Source organism: Chiloscyllium plagiosum, chromosome 4 (genome assembly GCF_004010195.1).
Source record: "Chiloscyllium plagiosum isolate BGI_BamShark_2017 chromosome 4, ASM401019v2, whole genome shotgun sequence".
NCBI classification, from domain to species: domain Eukaryota; kingdom Metazoa; phylum Chordata; class Chondrichthyes; order Orectolobiformes; family Hemiscylliidae; genus Chiloscyllium; species Chiloscyllium plagiosum.
This window is the reverse complement of record NC_057713.1, coordinates 70,476,057-70,496,061: the sequence shown is the minus strand read 5'-3', so window position 1 is coordinate 70,496,061 and position 20,005 is coordinate 70,476,057. Positions and strand designations below refer to the sequence as shown.

The window sequence follows — 20,005 nt, the reverse complement described above, 5'->3', positions numbered from 1 at the left end:
GTGCAAACTCCACACAGTCAGTCGCCTGAGGCGGGAATTGAACCCAGGTCTCTAGCGCTGTGAGGCAGCAGTGCTAACCACCGTGCCACTGTGCCGCCCACTGCCACCGTGCCATCCACTGCCACCGTGCCGCCCACTAATCAAGATCAATAATTTCTCTCAGGCTACTTGTTTTTAGGTTGTCATGAACACTGAACGTTACAAGATGGTTGTAATGTCCCTTTAACTCAAAGTAAATCAGAGAATTTTGGATATATTATCTGGATATTATAAAAAAACTGGTCTGAGAGCTTCTGATCATGATGTGGCTTGTTTCGCCAACAGTAAATGACCTCAAATTGACTTTGGGTGTTCCCAGCCAGGAGAAACTGCACTCAACTATGGTAAACTTATCTTATTGCTTAACAGCACCCTGATACAATATTTGCTGCATGGCTCATGTTCTGCTGACTTGAAAGCATTTTACTATGAGAAGATGACATTACTTGCTTATGTAAAAATGCCGATAGGTACCTATCGCACTTCAGACTTTACTCTTCTAATTGTAAATGCAATTATTTCCTTTTGGCTTCTTTGATCCCACAAATAAGAGAATTATACACGTGGTTGACAATGCATAGGGAAGAAAAATCTTTTAACTAGCTTCTGTTGTATGCCTGTCTACAGGAATCATGCCACAGACTATCATGTTATATGCATTTTACCAGCGGGATGTGACATCGCCTGTGATTTGGTGCAATACGCTGTCTTCACAGAATAGTTAAAATTCACACAATACCAGGTTATAGTCTAACAGGTTTATTTGGAAGTACTAGCTTTTGGAGCGCTGCTTCTTCATCAGTTAGCTGTGGAGTAGGACCATAAGGCACAGAATTTATAGCAAAAGATTACAGTATAGTTTCAGTTGCATGACATTGTGATCTTTTGCTACAAATTCTGTGTCTTATGATCCTACTCCACAGCTACCTGAAGAAGAAGCAGCACTCCGAAAGTTAGTACTTCCAAATAAATGTATTGGACTATAACCTGGTGTTGTGCGATTTTTTAACTGTCCACCCCAGTCTAACATCGACAGCTCCACTTCATAAAACAGCACATTTTTCAAAGTACCATGAGCAAATAACAAGTCATGACTTACCTAATTTGAGAGGTGCTTTCATTAATGAAGAAATGTTCGTCCACAACAGCACTCAGATGTGCTGGGTTGCTCAGCAGATATTTCTATGGTAAAAAAATAATGGATTGTTGAGTTGTTCAGAAGCTGAACTTTTTTAATAAGCTTATGAAAACCCAATAGGAGAGGTTATGTGGATTTGGGTGAAAGGTTGAACAGGATTTTGTCTAAAAGAAACACGAATGAAGCACCTGAACGGAACTTACACACGTCACAATCTCATTGGTAAACTGTTCACGAAGTGGAATGTTGACTGTTCTAAGACCATTCCATTTGCCATTATTCAATTTTCTCTGCTATGGAGAATAGCAGAGTGACTACTTACACCATCTACAATTTGCTAAAAATGAGTAACTTTATTTTCTCATAACCAGAAAACTGAAACAAGTAAAGAAAAATCTGATTTTTAGTTTTATCTCCTTAAAGTCACCGAGTCTAATTAAGATTGCATAGGCATTATAAATACAAGATCACAAGAAACAGGAGCAGACATAGTTCATTCTGCCCCTCAAGCCTTCTCCAGCATTGGATATAGGAACAGAAATAGGCCATTCTGCCCCTCGAGCCTATTCTGCTGCTGTTCAATCAAATCATGACTGATCTATAGCCTAACCACATACCTTCCTTTCGCCGAGATCCCTTCATAAGTCTGCTCAACAAAACTTTATCTATCTCAGATTTAAAATAACATCTGATCTAGCATCAACAGTTGTTTGTGGGAGACAGTTCCAAACTTTTACCATCCTTTACCACTTCTCCTGAATGATCTGACCCTAATTTTTAGACTATACCCCCCTAGCTCTAAAATCTCTAACCAGTGGAAATTGTTGTACTTATCTACCGTCTTTTCCTGTTATTATCTTGAAGACTTTGGTCAGATAACACCTGAACCTCCTACATTCTACAGAAAAAAGGCCTAATTTATATAATCTCTCCTCATAAAGAGAGAGCTAAGAAGAACCAGAACGGAACATGATAAATCATTGACGGATAGGATCAAGGAAAACCCTAAGGCTTTCTATGGATATATCAGGAATAAAAGAATGACTAGAGTAAGATTAGGGTCAATCAAGGATAGTAGTGGGAAGTTGTGTGTGGAGTCAGAGGAGATGGGGGAAGCGCTAAATGAATACTTTTCATCAGTATTCACACTGGAATAAGACAATGTTGTCGAGGAGAATACTGAGATACAGGCTACTAGACTAGAAGGGATTGAGATTCACAAGGAAGTGGTGTCAGCAATTCTGGAAAGTGTAAAAATAGATAAATCCCCTGGGCCGGATGGGACTTATCCTGGGATTCTCTGGGAAGCCAGGGAGGAGATTGCCAAGCCTTTGGTATTGATCTTTATGTTGTCATTGTCTACACAAATAGAAGACTAGAGGATAACAAATGCTGTTCCCTTGTTCAGGAAGGGGAGTAGAGACAACCCCGATAATTATAGACCAGTGAGCCTTACTTCGGTTGTGGGTAAACTGTTGGAAAAGGTTATAAGAGATAGGTATTATAATCATCTAGAAAGGAATAAGTTGATTAGGGATAGGCAACACCATTTTGCCTCACAAACCTTATTCAGTTCTTTAAGAATGTGACCAAACAGGTGGATGAGGGTAAAGCGGTTATGTGGTGTATGTGGATTTCAGTAAGGCGCTTGATAAGGTTCCCCACAGTAGGTTATTGCACAAAATGTGGATGCATGGGATTGAGGGTGATTTAGTGGTTTGGATCAGAAATTGGATAGCTGAAAGAAGACAGAGGGTGATGGTTGATGGGAAATATTCATCCTGGAATTCAGTTACTAGTGGTGCACTGCAAGGATTTATTTTGGTGCCACTGCTGTTTGTCAATTTTATAAATGACCTGGATGAGTGCATAGAAGGATGGGTTAGTAAATTTGTAGATGACACTAAGGTCGGCAGAGTTGTGGATAGTGACAAAGGATATTGTAGGTTACAGAGGGACATAGATATGCTGCAGAGCTGGCAAATGGAGTTTAATGCAGAAAGGTGTGAGGTGATTCACTTTGAAAGGAGTAACAGGAATGCAGAGTACTGGGCGAATGGGAAGATTCTTAGTAGTGTACATGAGCAGAGGTATCTCGGTGTCCATGTACATAGATCCTGAAAGTTGCCATCCAGGTTGATAGTGTTGTTAAGAAGGCTTGTATTGGTAGAGGGATTGAGGTTTGGAGCCACGAGGTCATGCTGCAGCTGTACAAAACTCTGATGCGGTCACACTTGGAGTATTGTATACAGTTCGTCTCACCGCATTATTGGAAGGATGTGGAAGCTTTGGAAAGGCTTCAGAGGAGATTTACTAGGATGTTACCTGCAATGAAGGGAAGGTCTTATGAGAAATGGCTGAGGGACTTGAGGCTGTTTTCGTTGAAGAGAAGAAGGTTGCGAAGTGACTTAATTGAGACATATAAGATAATCAGTGAATTAGACAGGTTGGACAGAGAGCCTTTTTCCTCAGATGGTGATGACTAACATGAGTGGACATAGCTTTAAATTGAGGGGTGATAGATAAAGGACAGATGTCAGAGATAGTTTCTTTACTCAGAGAGTAGTAGGGGCATGGACCGCACTGCCTGCAACAATAGTAGACTTGCCAACTTTAAGGGCATTTAAATGATCACTGGGTAGGCACATGGACAAGAATGGAATAGTTGAATTTCGATGGGCTTCAGATAGGTTTCACAGTTCGGCGCAACGTCGCGGGCCGAAGGCCTATACTACGCTGTAATGTTCTATATTATATAAAACACTGAAGTACTGTCTCAACTGGAGGACTGTATCCAATTCTGGACACTACAATTCAAGAAGGATGTGAACACATTGGAAAAGTTCAAAAAAGATTCACAATAATAGTACCGGGGAAGAGGAACATTAGGTAAATCGAAAGTCTGGAAAATTTGGGTCTGCTTTCCTTGGAAAAGGGAAGGTCAAGAGGAGACTGGATAGATGTGCTCATGGTAGTGAGGAATCTAGACAGTGTAGTTAAGGAGATAAGGAGATACTGGTCCAATTATGAAAATTTCAGAACTGGAGGATCTATTGACAAAGGAAGGAATGCAGTTACAAGAAAAATCTTTTTATACAGCAATTTTAGGATCACAAAAGTTGAATTATTCATTCGGAAGGTTGATGCAAACACGATGGGCTGCCTTCTGCATCACAACATCTCTGTGAAACTGAAGTTCCTGATATTTCTTGCCTTTCAGGTGATCTCTGCTGCAGCTTCATACTTCTAGCTGCTGGATGGAGATTAGTGTCATGCTATGGAATCCCTATTGTAGAACAGGACAAAGACACTAAATGCCAAGGTTCATGAATGGTTAATCTGCAAGGTACTGGAATGCACATATCCCAGTATGCACCTTAGGAAAGAGAGGGAAAAAAGGGCAAGAAAGGAAAATATAATACCGAGCTGAGTGTATAATATGCTTTGATATTAGGTTTCTTAATCACCAGTTTAAAAAACCCAAAGGCAACAAATGTTGAAGTCAAAAACATCATCATTCTTCAAAAAAGTATCATGAATAGGACTGAGATTGAAAGAACTGGCTGATGGTCAAAATACAACATTTTAAAGCTTTTAAATCACTAGAATTGTAGTGGAAATTTAAGGAAAAAAGTTAATAACTGCATATTGGACAACAGTTAATCTCAGAATTAAACATGGCACTTTCCCAGAACAGTACAAATATTCTCACCTCGACTGATACTGTACTTTTGTATTCCTTTGCTGGGAAGAAATTAAACTGTTTAATTGAACTCTGAATAAAAATGTGAATGCATTCTAACCTAGTACAACTATTCGCAATATTGATCTTTCAAAATACCATAAGAGGGCAACATTTCTTCATAAGGCAAGCATCTAACATTTGAAATGAAGTTCCAGAAATATATTTATTCAAGAGCATTCAGATTTTGAAGCTAACACTACAGAGAACTAATGTACTTTTTTCACTAATTTCTGTAAATTTTTCTTTTAAATATAAATAACAAAAAGATGTAAGAAATCCATGAAAGCTTCTCTTTCTATTTGTTTTTCCAGCAGTGCCCTGTATGTCCAGCTGTTTCTGTTTTTAATTTAAAAAAATAGTTATTACCAGAACATAACTTTCCTACTCAGATATTCTGCTCCCAAATTTGCACCATTTGATTATTCTGGTGCAATCTTCTCACAGCAGATTGAGCAGGTAATCAACCTTATTTTGGAAATTAAAAGTGGTTTGATTTGGTTGCATTTTAAATCTTTCAAAATGCTTTTACTGTTGATTCCCAACCACTTAGATACTGTTTTGCGTTCTGTAGTGGCTGGTAACTCATGTGGTTCTACGTCACTCTCCAGTCAGAAATAATGGAACACTCTGCACGTTTTTGCAGAATGGCTGTTCTTCACATGGTGTCATGAGGTCTTTTATGTCGATGAGTGGCATGATATCCCCTCCAAAAGATAGCACTCATTCAATTCTACCTTGATGTCTTAGCCTAGGTTTTGTGCTGTAGATTCTGGAGTCAGGCTTGGAAAGATGAGTGGGAATGCAACTCATTGTGGCTAACACAATTTGATTTGAAGTTAGAACAAGGGTGAATGTAGAGAGGAAAAAAGATTGAGAAAGGACAAAATTGCATTGGAAGCGGTGCAGAGAAGTTTCTCTTGAATTATATTTGGGTTTGGAGTGGGGAGCATGTTAGGACAGGTCAAGGCTGTGTCGACTGAAAAAGTCCTGAGGACTTCATAATGTTAGTGTTGAAAGTATGTTCTCCCTCATGGGAGGAGGCAAGATCTACAGAGCATACTTTAAAAATGGAAGACTCGTTATCAATATGATTTATCCTTCGTAATACCAGATGCAGAGAGCATGAGAATAAAGACATCCCATAATGGTAAAATAAAAAGGTATCCAATAGCCAACAGTGTCCTAAAGCATCAAAATACAAAGACAACATTAACAAAGGATGTTTTAGGAAGGGGAGGGGTGGAAGATGGCAGGAGCGAGAGAATCAATGTACAGAGGCAGAACGCATCGTTGAGGTCTTAAAAGTGTGCTTTTCATTTCACAATTCTCATTCTAACACTGTGTTATGGACCAGAACAGACCCCTTCAAAATATTTTAAGGAGGTTACCTAGACATAGAACATAGAACATAGAACATAGAAGAATACAGCGCAGTACAGGCCCTTGGGCCCTCGATGTTGCGCCGATCCAAGCCCACCTAAACTACACTAACCCACTATCCTCCATATACCTATCCAATGCCCTCTTAAATGCCCATAAAGAGGGAGAGTCCACCACTGTTACTGGCAGGGCATTCCATGAACTAACGACTCGCTGAGTGAAGAACCTACCCCTAACATCAGTCCTATATCTACCCCCCCTTAATTTAAAGCTATGCCCCCTTGTAATACCCGACTCCATACGCGGGAAAAGGTTCATACTGTCTACCCTATCTAACCCCCTAATCATCTTGTACACGAACATTAACATTTTCCTCATTTTAAAAGTAAACATGTAGTGCTGTGTTCCAAATGCAAAGCAACTGGTCAAATTCCTCAACATTAAGCAAAAAATTTATTTAAACAGTATAGTTAAAATACAAACAAATGAAAAATGAATTTAGAATATCTTAACTGTTGGAAAACTTAACCGAATAATGGATACAATGCCTATTACTGATTAACTGTTCCATTATATTAACATCCCATAAACACACCCCTTGGCAAAAAGTCAAATTCAGGCATAGATTCTCACCCTGCAGTTCTTCAATCCAGGAGGGAAAAAAAAACACCAAGAGAAGATCTAGAGAGAATAGCAGCCAGGAGACATTCACTGAAGTTTCCAACTCTTTTGAGACCCTAAAGGCTTCTGCTTAAAACTCATCCTAAAAACAAAATAAAATCTAGAAAGCCTGGTCTGAGAGAGCTGGCCACACCCACACTGCTTCCACTGTTCTAACCTTTCCAAAAAAAAACCCAAGACCTCACAAATTGTTTACGTCAAGATGCAGCACGGCGTCCAATGCCTTACAGCATCTTCTCAAAAAAAAACCCAGGAGAAAATAATCTTTTAAAGTGACAGTGTTGTCTTTGGCTTTCCATCATGAGGGATGTGCTCACTACACATATTTCTTTGTAAATGTACTTTCAATGATCTCCTCTCTCTTTCAGCAGTCCTTTAGGTTTGCCATGGCATTGGTCTTAACTTCCTTTCTGTTGTACTGCTTCCAGGTCAAAGTTAAACAGATTATATGGACGATTATTTTTCATTATCCAGGAAAATTACAATCAAGTCCTCACATTTGCAACAATCTCATCAAATCATTTTCTTTTTTTTATTAAGATTCACTAGATAGTTTAAAGAAACTATAATTTTCCTTAGTGTAGTTGTTCTACTTTGGAGTCAAACGTCAACATATCACCTGTCACCATGTTCAAAATTATCCTTCACTATTTCTGCCATTTTCAGTGATACTATCCAGTATATCTTGCTCTTTCCTTCCAGCAATCTGAAAAGTCTACCCCCTTTGTGATGCTCTAGAAAACTCATCAATCACTCCCAAGTATGCCCCTTCCTACCAGAGAAATTGCAATGTCTATCCATTTACTTCCTTTTAGTGTTGTAGGTTTCAGACACTTCCATATGAAGCAAAGACTTAAATGCACTTTTTCAAGTTTAATTATAATGCAAATACTAGGGGGAAACAGGGAGATTGAGAGACCACTTTGTGGAACACCTTCATTCAGTGAATAAGAAATACCCAAAGTTCCAGTCAGTTTAATTTTCCAACCTGTCTAATGTTGACCTCTATCCTTGGACTACTGCAGTGTTTCAATGAAACTGAAAGTAAGCTAAAAAAAAATCCAATTTTTTAAGACTTCTGGAATTAATAATGAGTTTAACAATTTCAGATTGTATTTTCAGCCCAGATTTATTCTTTGCACTCTTGCAGATTTAAGTCTGTTCAGCTTTTGGAGGAATCTATCCTTCACGCTATCATTCATACCTCATCTAAGCATATTTTTTGTTTCTTTAGTTGTCATTGCAATTTCCTCTGATCCGAAACTACCAACTCCTCTGTCATTAAATATCTCCCATCTTCTAACTTGCAGCATTTCACACAATCAAACCATGGAAATGATACGGCGAAAAAGGATTAACTGACTTATATTTGTTTGGCACTTCTTTTGGACACTTTCTAAACAAGTGAACCACATCTGCATTGCTCCACTCCTCTTGCACCTCATTTGTTTCTAGTGAAGATTGGAAAGTAATTATCAGAGCATCTCCAACTTTCTCCCAAACCGCCTTCAATATCCTGGGGAATAATCGATCTGGCCCATGCTGCGTCACAACACCAGGGACCAAGGTTCAATTCCAGCTTCAGGCGACTGTGTGGAGTTTGCATATTCTCCCAGTGAATGTGTGAGTTTCCTCCAGGTATTCCGGTTTTGTTCCACAACCAAACGATGTGCAGGTTAGGTGAATTGGCCATGTTAAATTACCCATACTGTTCAGGAATGTGTAGGTTAGGTGCATTAGTCAGGCATAAATTTGGGATAATAGGGTAGGAAAATGGGTCTGATTGGGTTACTCTTTGGAGAGTTGCTGTGGACTTGTTGGGCTGAAGGGCCAGTTTCCAATATTTCAACATGGACTCTTCATATACTGACAAAACGTCTTTGGGTATTTTTTAAGATTAGATTAGATTCCCTACAGTGTGGAAACAGGCCCATCGGCCCTTCGACCCAACAAGCACACACCGACCCTCTGAAGAGTAACCCACCCCTCCCTCTGACTAATGCATCTATCATTATGGACAATTTAGCATGGCATCGCATTCCAGACACCTACCACCCTCTGTGTAAAATACTTGCTGCGTATATCCTCCTTAAACTTTTCATCTCTCACCTTGAACGTATGACCTCTTGTTATTGAATCCCTCACCCTGGGAAAAAGCTTATCTTTATCTACCCTGTCTATACCCTTTGTGATTTTGTGAATCAGGTTCCCCCCACCCCAACCCCCATCTCCTTTTTTCTATTGAAAACAAACCTAACCTACTCAAACTCTCTTCATAGCTAGCACCTTCCATACCAGGCAACATCCTCATAAACCTTCTCTGTACCCTCTCCAAAGCGTCCACATCCTTTTGGCATTGTGGCGACCAGAACTGTGCACAGTATTCTAAATGCAGCTGATCCAAAGTCTTGTACAATTTTAACATGACCTGCCAGCTCTTATACTCAATACCCCGTCTGATGAAGGCCTTCTTGACCACTCTATCCACCTGTGCAGCAACCTTCAGGGTACAATGGACCTGAACTCCTAGATCTCTCTGCTATCAACTTTTCCTAAGGCTCTTCCGTTTACAGTATAGCTTGCTCTGTAATTAGACTTCCCAAAATGCATCACCTCGCATTTGCCTGGATTGAACTCCATCTGCCATTTCTCCACCCAACTCTCCAGTCTATCTATATCCTCCTGTATTCTCTAACAGTCTCTTATGCTTTCTGCTATTCCACCAATCTTTGTGTCATCTGCAAACTTGCTGATCATACCAACAGTGCTCTCTTCCAGATCATTTATGTATATTACAAACAACAGTGGCCCAACACTGACTCCTGTGGAACACCACTGGTCACCTTTCTCCATTTCGAGGAAACTCCCTTCAACTACTACTCTATGTCTCCTGTTGCTCAACCAGTTCTTTATCCACCCAGCGAGAACACCCTGCACACTATGTGACTTCAGTTTCTCCGTTAGTCTATCATGGGGATCTTATCAAACGCGTTACTAAAGTCCATGTATATGACATCAATAGCCCTTCCTTCATCTATCAACTTGGTCACTTCCTCGAAGAACTCTATTAAGTTGGTAAGGCACGATCTCCTCCACACAAAACCATGTTGTCTATCACTGATAAACCTATTCTTTTCTAAATATAAATAGATCCTATCCTTAGTACCTTCTCCAGCAACTTTCCCACCACGGATGTCAGGCTCACTGGTCTGTAGTTACCTGAAATATCCCTATTCCCCTTCTTGTACAGGGGCACAACATGAGCAACCGTCCAGTCCTCCAGCACCTCATCTGTGTTTAAGGATGCGACGAAGATATCTGTCAGGACCCCAGCTATTTCCTCTTTCGCCTCCTTCAGCAACCTGGGGCAGTTCCCATCCAGTCCTGGTGATTTGGCCACCTTAATATCCTTTAGCCCACCCAACACATCTTCCCTCCTTATGTCAACGTGATCCAGAGTAAACAAACTTCTATCTCTAATCTCAGCATTCATCACCTCCCATTCCTCAGTGAACACTGATGCAAAGTAACCAGTGAGAATCTCACCCATTTTCTCAGGTTCAACACACAACCTTCCTTCCTTATCCTTTAGTGGACCAACCCTTTCTCTGTTTACCCTCCTGCTACTTATATAAGAATAAAAGGCTTTGGGATTCTCCTTAATTTTGCTCGCTAAAGTTATTTCATGACCCCTTTTAGCCCGCTTGATTCCTCGTTTAAGATTGATCCTACTCTCCCGATATTCCTCCAAGACCTGTTCTGTTCTTAGCCGCCTGGACTTTATGTACGCTTCCCTTTTCCTCTTGGCTCGTCGCACGATTTCGCCTGTCATCCACGGTTCACGAATCTTGCCTTTCCTATCCCTTGTTTTCAAAGGAACATGCCTAACCTGCGTTATCTTCAACCTATCTTTGAAAGCCTCCCACATATCAAATGTGGACTTCCCTTCAAATAGCTGTGTCCAATCCACATTTCTCAGCTCCTGCCTAATTTTGATATAATTGGCCTTGGGCCAATTTAGTACTTATCCCTTCGGACCACTCTCCTCTTTGTCTAGGAGTATTCTAAAATTTACAGAACTGTGGTCACTTTTCCCAAAGAAATCCCCCACTGCAACTTCTACCACCTGGCCTGGCTCATTCCCCAACACCAGATCCAATATGGCCCCTTCCCTTGTCGGACTATTGACATACTGCTCTGGAAAACTTTCCTGGATGCTCCTTACAAATTCTGTCCCATCCAGGCCTCTGACACTAAGTGTATCCCAGTCAATGTTGGGAAAATTAAAATCTCCTATCACCACCACACTGTTGACTGTACATCTTTCCATAATCTATTTACCTATTTGTTCTTCTACCTCACGCTCACTGTTCCGAGGCCTGTAATACAACCTCAACAATGTAACTGCAACCTTCTTATTTCTCAGCTCCACCATAACTCCTCACTGCTCAAGCGCTCCATAGTGTCCTCCTTTAGCACAACCGGGATATCATCTCTGATCAGCAATGCAATTCCTCCCCCTCGTTTACTTCCCCTCTTGTCCTGTCTGAACCGTCTATACCCTGGAACATTTAGTTGCCAATCATGCCCTTCCTTCAACCAAGTCTCTGTGATCTCAATAATGTCATACTCCCAGGCACCAATCCAAGCCCTAAGTTCATCTGCTGCACCCACTATACTCCTTGCATTAAAGCACTTCAGGCCACTTTTGCGTTCATCTGCTCTCTGTCTACTCCTCCCCTTGATAATGCTAACTTAGTGATCCTTACAGTCTCCAGTTTCTACCTACTGTCTAGTAGTGGCACGGTGGCACAGTGGTTAGCACTGCTGCCTCACAGCGCTAGAGACCAGGGTTCAATTCGCGCCTCAGGCGACTGACTGGGTGGAGTTTGCACGTTCTCCCCGTGTCTGCGTGGGTTTCCTCCGGGTGCTCCGGTTTCCTCCCACAGTCCAAAGATGTGCAGGTCAGGTTAATTGGCCATGCTAAATTGCCCGTAGTGTTAGGTAAGGGGTAAATGTAGGGGTATGGGTGGGTTGCGCTTCGGCGGGTCGGTGTGGACTTGTTGGGCCGAAGGGCCTGTTTCCACACTGTAATATAATCTAATCTAATCTAGTCTTCCCTGTTGTTTCCCAGCCCCCTGCCACATTAGTTAAAAACCTCCTCAACAGCAGTAGCAAAAACTGATTTCCTTATTTATTTTTTGCTTGATCTGTAATTTCTATAAACCTCTACACCATCTGCAGTGTCGAGATTTTTGTGACTATCATAAGCTTTTGTTTTCTATTTAATCATTGGTTTACCACCGGTTTATCCTCTCACACTCCAGTCTAGGCCTTCTTCGCCAAATATCTTCTCAATTTTGTAAAATTTGCCTTCCCCCAGTTTAAAACTTTTACTCCTGATTTATCTCCACCCTTTTCAGTAATATTACTAAATAAAACCAAATTGCAATAAAACCATCTCTTATATGGTCACCCACTGTAATCATGTACTTGTTCATCTTTATTTCTCAAAACTAAATCTAGAATTGTGTTTCCTCTTGATGGGTTCAAAAACTTCTCCTGGACCCAGTGCATGAATTTTTCACCCTTAATGCCCCTTATATTGTTTGCAACCCAGTTGGTATTAGGATACTTAAAGTTTCTTACTATTGTGCTCTCTTATTCCTCCTGGCAGAAATTTGTCTACATGTATGTTCTTCTATCTCCCTCCCACAATTTGGGGGTCTAAAGCATGCTCTTAGTAATGAGACTGCCCCTTTTGTATTCCAATATACAAAGCCTAATTTTTTAACACATTTAGTATATCATCCCTTCTCAGAAGTGTAATTGATTCTTCTACAAATACCAAGGAGCTAAAATTTGTACAGCATTCCCTCTCTGTTAGCCAAGATGCAGTAATGTAATGTGACTGCTATTTGAGGAATAATACAATTAGTCCCAGCTCTGATCTTTCAAGATCAAGTACCTTTCTCACACAAACGTTTGAATTTCACATATGAACAGGATCTGCCAAATGAATGAGGAACAACTCAGCCCTTCAAACTTGCTTTGTCATTCAATAAGATCATGGCTAATCTGATTTTAACCTCAAATCTACATTCCGGCATACCCCCGATAATCTTTCTCCCCCTGGGGAATACAGAATCTATTGAACTCTACCTTAAAAATATTTGAAGACTCTGTAAGCACTGTCTTTTAAGAATGAGAATTCTAAAAACTCAACCCTTTAAGAGTAAAAAAATCTTCCTCATATATACCTGAAATGGGTGCCCCCTTATTTTTAAGCTATAACCCCTTATTCTGGCTTCACGCAAAGGAGGAAACATTCATTCAATATCTACCCAGTCCTCTCAGGATCTGCTTCCAATGTGTTAACACCCTTTCATAGGTGCAGTGACAAGTACTTGCTTATCTGTCCAAAGGTTAGGTGGATTAGCCACGCTAAATATGGGGTTATGCGGATAGGGCAGGTGTTTGGGATACTCTTCAGAGGGACAGTGCAGACTCGATGTGCTAAATGGCTTCTTTCCACACTGTAAGCATTTTACATTTCTGTGATTCTACTGTACATAGTACTCTCGATGCATTCTCACCCATGTCCAATGTAACTGAAGCATAATGTGCCTATTCATGCATTCAATTCCCCTCAAAGTAAATCATAACATTCTATTAGCTTTCCTGATTACTTGCTGTACCTGCATATCAGTTTTCCATAATTCATGCATTAGGACAGCCAAAGTATCTTCAACTTGGAGAACTGGAACTTCTCATTATTTATATAATATGCTTTTTGATCCTTTCTGCCAAAATGGACAATTTCACATTTTCCTACATAATTCTCCATTTGATAGGTTAAGTGAGTGGGCAAAGATCTATCTATATCTTTTTGCAAGTTCCTTATCTCCTTATACAACTCACTTTCCTACTTATCTTGGTATCACCTGCAAATTTACCTGCTACACCCTCTGCCCCTTCATCCAAATCATTGTAATAAATTGGAAAGGGCACAACATATGTGACATCTTACCAGTCTGAAAAGCACTCTCATCTTCAACCTTTGTTTTCTGTAAGCCAGCCAATTTTCTATCCATGCCAATGTTATCCCCGACTCCAAAAGTTTTTGATTGATTTATAGTCACATGTGCCAAAGTACAGTGAAAAGCTTTGTTTACTAGCAGTACAGGCAGATTATAGTAAGCAAGGGTGCACAGAACAAAAGATCTAGACAAAGGCATACAGGTAACATTACACAGGGCATACAAGAGAGATCATAGTTAGAAAAATCAGTATTATTTGAGGATAGACAGTCCATTTATCAATCTAATAATGGTTAGTAAAAAGCTGTCCCTGAAGTTACTGGTGCATGTGTTTAGGCTTTTGTATTTCTACCAGACGGAAGAGATTGTAGGAGATTATCGGGGTATGAAGGGTCTTTGATGATGTTGGAAGCCTTTCCATGTCAGCGAGCTGTGTAAATGGAGTCCATGGAGTTTGGCTCCCATGATGGCCTGAGCTGGGCACACCATCCTCTGTAGTTTCCTACAATCCTGGACAGAGCATTTTCCAAACCAGGCCATTATGCACCCGAACAGTATGCTTTCAATTGTGCATCTTCTACAAAAGCCTTTCGTGTGGCACCTTATTAAGAAGTCTTCAGGAAACATAATTTAATATAGCCACTGATTCCGCTGTACCTATATCACAAGTTATTTCTTCCAAGAACTCCAATAAATTTGGTAAATATGACTTCATTTTTGACAAAATTAAGTTGCCTCTGTCTGATTATCTTGAAGTTGCTCTGTTTTTTAAAATGGCTTCTATCATTTTTCTTATAACAGATGTGAAGCTAACTGGCCATAATTGCCTGCTTTCTGCCTCCCATAATTGTTGAATGAATGAGCTACATTAGCTATTTTCTAATCTAAAGGAACCTTGCCAAAATTAAAATCAACACATCAAACTATTTCACTGGCTACTCCTTTCAAGATCCGGTGATGACATCCACCAGAACGTGCTGTCACCTCATCATACTCAGTGGTCTCAGTTAGAAGGAAAACACCCATGGATATTTGTCAAGTTAAGGATAGATCTTGGATCTTGATGATAAAAAACAGAGCCAATTCAATTCATTCATGCAGTATCTTGAAACACTGAAAGCACTGGGTACTGCAAAAGGAGAGGTTGAAGACCTATGCTTCCCAATCAAGCTGCTCCAGCATAGAAACAAAACTGACATTGACATGGGAATGTGGAAACTACCCAAAAAGGTACAGTCCATGAAAACAGGACAAATCCAAAGGCGCCTGATCGTCAGCAAAGTTATGGAAACAGTTGTCAATAGTATTATCAAGTGATATTTATGCAATAATCCGCTCTCTGATGTTTCGGTTAGATTCTGCCAGTGCCAATCAGTTCCTGACCTCATTACAACTTTGACCCGAACATGGACAAAAGAGCTAAACCCAAAAAATGAAATAAGACTGAGTGACCTTGACATCAAGGCTGCAGGTGATCCAGTGTGGCGTCAACTGGAGTAAACGGCAATTGGGGAAAACTGGGAAGGTGGTTGCGATTGTTGCAGGTCAGTTATCTCAGCTCCAGGACACTTCTGCACGTGTTCATCAGCATAGAGTCTGTGGCCCAACCATCCCAGGTGATTCAACAGCCTTCCCTTCACCATAATGTCAAAGTGGGGATGTTTGCTGATGACTGCACCATGTTCAGCACCACTTGCGATTCCTCGAAAACTGAAGCATCCATTTCCAAATGCAGCAAGAACTGCACAACATTCAAAACATGAGATTACGAGAGTCCAAAGACAGTACGTCCCTATTAGGGTGAAGGTCAAGGATGGTAGGTGTAGGGAATGCGGGATGACTATAGAAATGAAGTTTTGGTCAAGAATAAGAAGAAAGTATATGTCAGGTCTCCTTCCTATTGGAAATATGTTGTGTAACTTGAAACGGTTCAGAAAAGATTTACAAGAATGTTGCCAGGGTTGGAGGATTTGAGTTATATGGAGAGGCTGAACAGCCTGAGGCTGTTTTCCCTGCAGCATCGGAGGCTGAGGAGTGACCTTATAGAGGTTACAAAATTATGAGGAGCATGGATAGGATAAATAGACAAAGTATTTTCCCTGGGGTGGGGGAGTCTAGAACTAGAGGGCATAGGTTTAGGGTGAGAGGGGAAAGATATAAAAGAGACCTAAGGGGCAACTTTTGTACGCAGAGGGTGGTACGTGTATGGAATGAGCTGCCAGAGAAAGTGGTAGAGGCTGGTATAACTGCAACGTTTAAGAGGCATTTGGATGGGTATATGAATAAGAAGTGTTTGACGGGATATGGGCCGGGTGCTGACAGATGGGACTAGATTGGGTTGGAATATCTGGTTGGCATGGACGGGTTGGACCGAAGGGTCTGTTTCCATGTTCCACATCTTTATGACTCTAGGAACAGAAAGTAGAGATCGAGTGAATCCCTATAGGAGTATAAAGAGAGTAGGAGTATATTCAAGTGGCAAATCAAGAGGGCAAAAAGCAGACATGAGATAGCTTTGGCAAATAGGGTTAAGGAGAATCCAAAGGGATTCTACAAATACATTAAGGACAAAAGGATAACTACGGAGAGAACACGGCTCCTTAAAAATCAGCAAGGACACCTACGTGTGGAACTGCAGGAGATGGGAGAAACACTAAATGAGTATTTTGCATCAATGTTTACTGTCGAGGTAGATATGGAAGATAGAGAACATGAGGAAATAAACAGCAATATATTCAAAAATATCCATATTACAGAGAAAGTGGTGCTGGACAGCTTAAGATACAAAAGGTGGCTAAATCCCTGCGATGTGATCAGGTGTATCCTAGAACTCAGTAGGAACGCAGGGAAGTCATTGCTGGGCCCCTTGTTGAGATATTTCTTTCATCAATAGCCACAGGTGAGGTGCCAGAAGACTGTGGATTGGCTAATGTGGTGCCACTATTTAAGAAAGGTGATAAGGAAAAGCCAGGAAATGAGAGAGACTGGTAACACTAACATTGTTGGTGGACATTTATTGGAGCAAATCCTGAGGGACAGGATTTATATGCATTTGGAAAGGCAAGGACTGATTACAGAGAGTCAACATGGCTTTCTGCCATGTTCTTTGAAGAAGTAACAAAGAGGATTGATGAGGGCAGAATGGTGACATCATCTAGATGGACTTCAGTAAGATGTTCGACAAAGTTCCTCATGGTAGATTGGTTAGCAAGAGTAAATCACACAAAATAGATGGAGAACTAGATATTTGAATACAGAACTGGCTGGAAGGTAGAAGACAAATGGTGGTGGGGGAGGGTTGCTCTTCAGACTAGAAACCTGTAACCACAAGGATCAGTGTGGGTCCACTACTTTTTGCCATTTATATAAATAACTTGGATGAGAACAGATGAGGTATGGTTAGTAAGTTTGCAGATGATATCAAAATTGGAGATGCAGTGGGCAACTAAGCTTACCTCAGAGTACAATGGAACCTTGATCAAATGGAACACTGAGCTGAGTGGCAGTGGAGTTTAATTTAGATAAACACAAGGTGCTCCATTTTAGAAAGGCAAATCAGGGCAGGACTTATGCACTTAATAGTAAGGTCCAAGGGATTGTTGGTAAACAAAATGATTTTGGAGAAGATTTAATGTTCCCTGAAAGTGTAGTCCACAAGTAGATAAAATAGTGAAGACAATATTCGGTATGCTTGCCTTTTGCAGTCAGTGCACTAAGTATATGAGTTGGAAAGACATATTGCATTGGTTAAGCCACCATTGGAATACTGTATGCAATTCTGTTCTCCCAACTATTGGAAGGATGTTGTGAAACTTGAAAAGGTTCAGAAAAGATTTACAAGGATGTTGCTAAGGTTGGAGGATTTACGCTATAGGGAGAGGTTGAATAGATTTAGGGCGGTTTTCCCTGGAGTAACGGAGGCTCAGGGGTCACCTTATAGAGGTTTATAAAATCGTAAAGGCATGATAGGATCAATTGACAAGGTCTTTTCCCCAGGGTGGGGGTGTCCAAAGCTAGAGAGCATATGTTTAAGGTGAGAGGGAAAAGATTTAAGAGGGACCTAAGGGGCAACCTTTTCATGCAGAGGATGGTGCATGTGTGGAATGGGCTGCCAGAGGAAGTGGAGGAGGCTGGTACAATTACAACATTCAATAGGCATCAGAATGGGTATATGATTAGGAAGGGTTTAGAGGGATTTGGGTTAAATGCTGGAAAATGGGACTATATTTATCTAGGATATTTGGGCAGCATGGATGAGTTGGACCAAAGGATCTCTTGTATATCTCTACGACTGTACGTGACAAATGGCAAATGACATGCATCTCACAATAGAGCCAGCCAATGGCCACCTTCAACAAGCATGAATATAACAAGCGTCCCTTGATGTTCAGTGGGTGAATATCAATATCCTGGGGTTACAATCCTGACATCAAACTACGTCACCAACACTTCTCAGTCAGATTTTGAAACAATTGCAAAACAGCTGAAGGACTGCAGTTTCAGGAAAGTGGCTCACCACCACCTTCACCAGGGCAACTGGGAATGAGTGACAAACACTGGCTTAGCCAGCAATGTTCACATAAAATCATATGAAAATATTCTCCTAACAAGCTTCTAGGGGTTTGCGCTATAAGAGACAAATACTTTATTGGCAACTACAAACTGAAACGGAAATTGGACAGATAACTGAAAAACTGGGAGAGTTGTGCAACTTGAAAATCAAGTGCTACAGATTTGAAACAAAACAGATTTGAAACAAAAACAAACAAATTGCTGGAGAAACTCAGCAGGTCTGGTGGTATCTGTGGAGAGAAAGCAAAGTTAATGCTTCTGGTCCAATGACACTTCTTAGAACATAGAACATAGAACATAGAACAATACAGCACAGAACAGGCCCTTCGGCCCACGATGTTGTGCCGAACTTCTAACCTAGGCTGTGAGGCAGCAGTGTTAACCACTGTGCCACCGTGCCGTTCTTCAGTGATCCTTCTCCAATTATTTATGCTATTTAAGATTTGTGTATTGTTCAAATATGAAAAATAATGCTGCTTGTCGCAAGACGGAGAATTTGAGACTAGGTGGTACAAAGAATATTTCGAGGTCAGGAAATTTAGCCCTCTGATTGATCGGGTTGCAGATTGTTAAAAAGTGCCAAGAGAAGCAGTCTGCAGACAGAAAGAAAATCTCCCTCTCACTGGGAAAAACACAAAAAAACCAAGAAAGCTTAAAGGAAGGAATTCTAAAGCAAGAATAGGCCTAGGTTCACCTGATTGATTAATGGAACAAAGAGTGACCGTCATTCGGTCATCATTGCTAAGAATGAAAGGAGTGAGGGGATCCAAGATGGCGGCGACCCAGTAAGACTGAGTCTATAGTGCTCCTCCCAAGACGTGGGCACAGTGGGTCACCTACCCCCTACCAAGCTCACCAAATCATTTATAAATCAAATATAATAGTTTAGTAACTCAATTAGTTGTGTAATATTACATTTAAGCAACTTTATCCTAAGTTAAAATGACTAAAGGGAAGGGAGCCCGCAGCTCTCAGCAAGCAGGAACCCCTCCCCCGCACTCTCCAGCTGCAGCAGAGGCGTCCACAGCCGCCCCGGGGGACTTACCTACAGTAGCAAGTTCCACAGCCGCCCCGGGGGACTTACCTACAGTAGCAAGTCATGCAGAAATGCTTTCCAAGCTTGACTCGAAGATCGATGCCTTTATCGTCGAATCCAGGAATCGTTGGGAGTCGCTCTCGGCCGCGCTGAAGAAGCACGACCGTGAAATTGATGAAATTCAACGCCGAGTCGGAGGGGCGGAGCTAAAGGCCGCGACCTCGGAGACAACCACTCAATCGGCCGTGGATCAGGTCCGGACCCTCGAGCAGCGAGTCCGGACCTTGGAAAATCATATTGACGACCTCGATAATCGAGGCCGCCGAAAAAATATTCGTTTGCTGGGCCTTCCCGAACGGGAAGAGGAAGGCCAG

At 41.1% G+C, this 20,005-nt stretch overlaps 1 protein-coding gene across 5 annotated transcripts in view; it reads right to left on the bottom strand.

The window, feature by feature from the left end:
* The window catches only part of si:dkey-122a22.2, a 218,872-nt gene that overhangs the window by 60,526 nt on the left and 138,341 nt on the right, over positions 1-20,005 (bottom strand). For all 5 annotated transcript variants that reach the window (XM_043688408.1, XM_043688410.1, XM_043688411.1 and 2 more), the window contains one exon: positions 1,139-1,221. In XM_043688408.1, the coding sequence (XP_043544343.1) occupies positions 1,139-1,221 (83 nt within the window). The remainder of the gene's footprint in view (positions 1-1,138; positions 1,222-20,005) is intronic.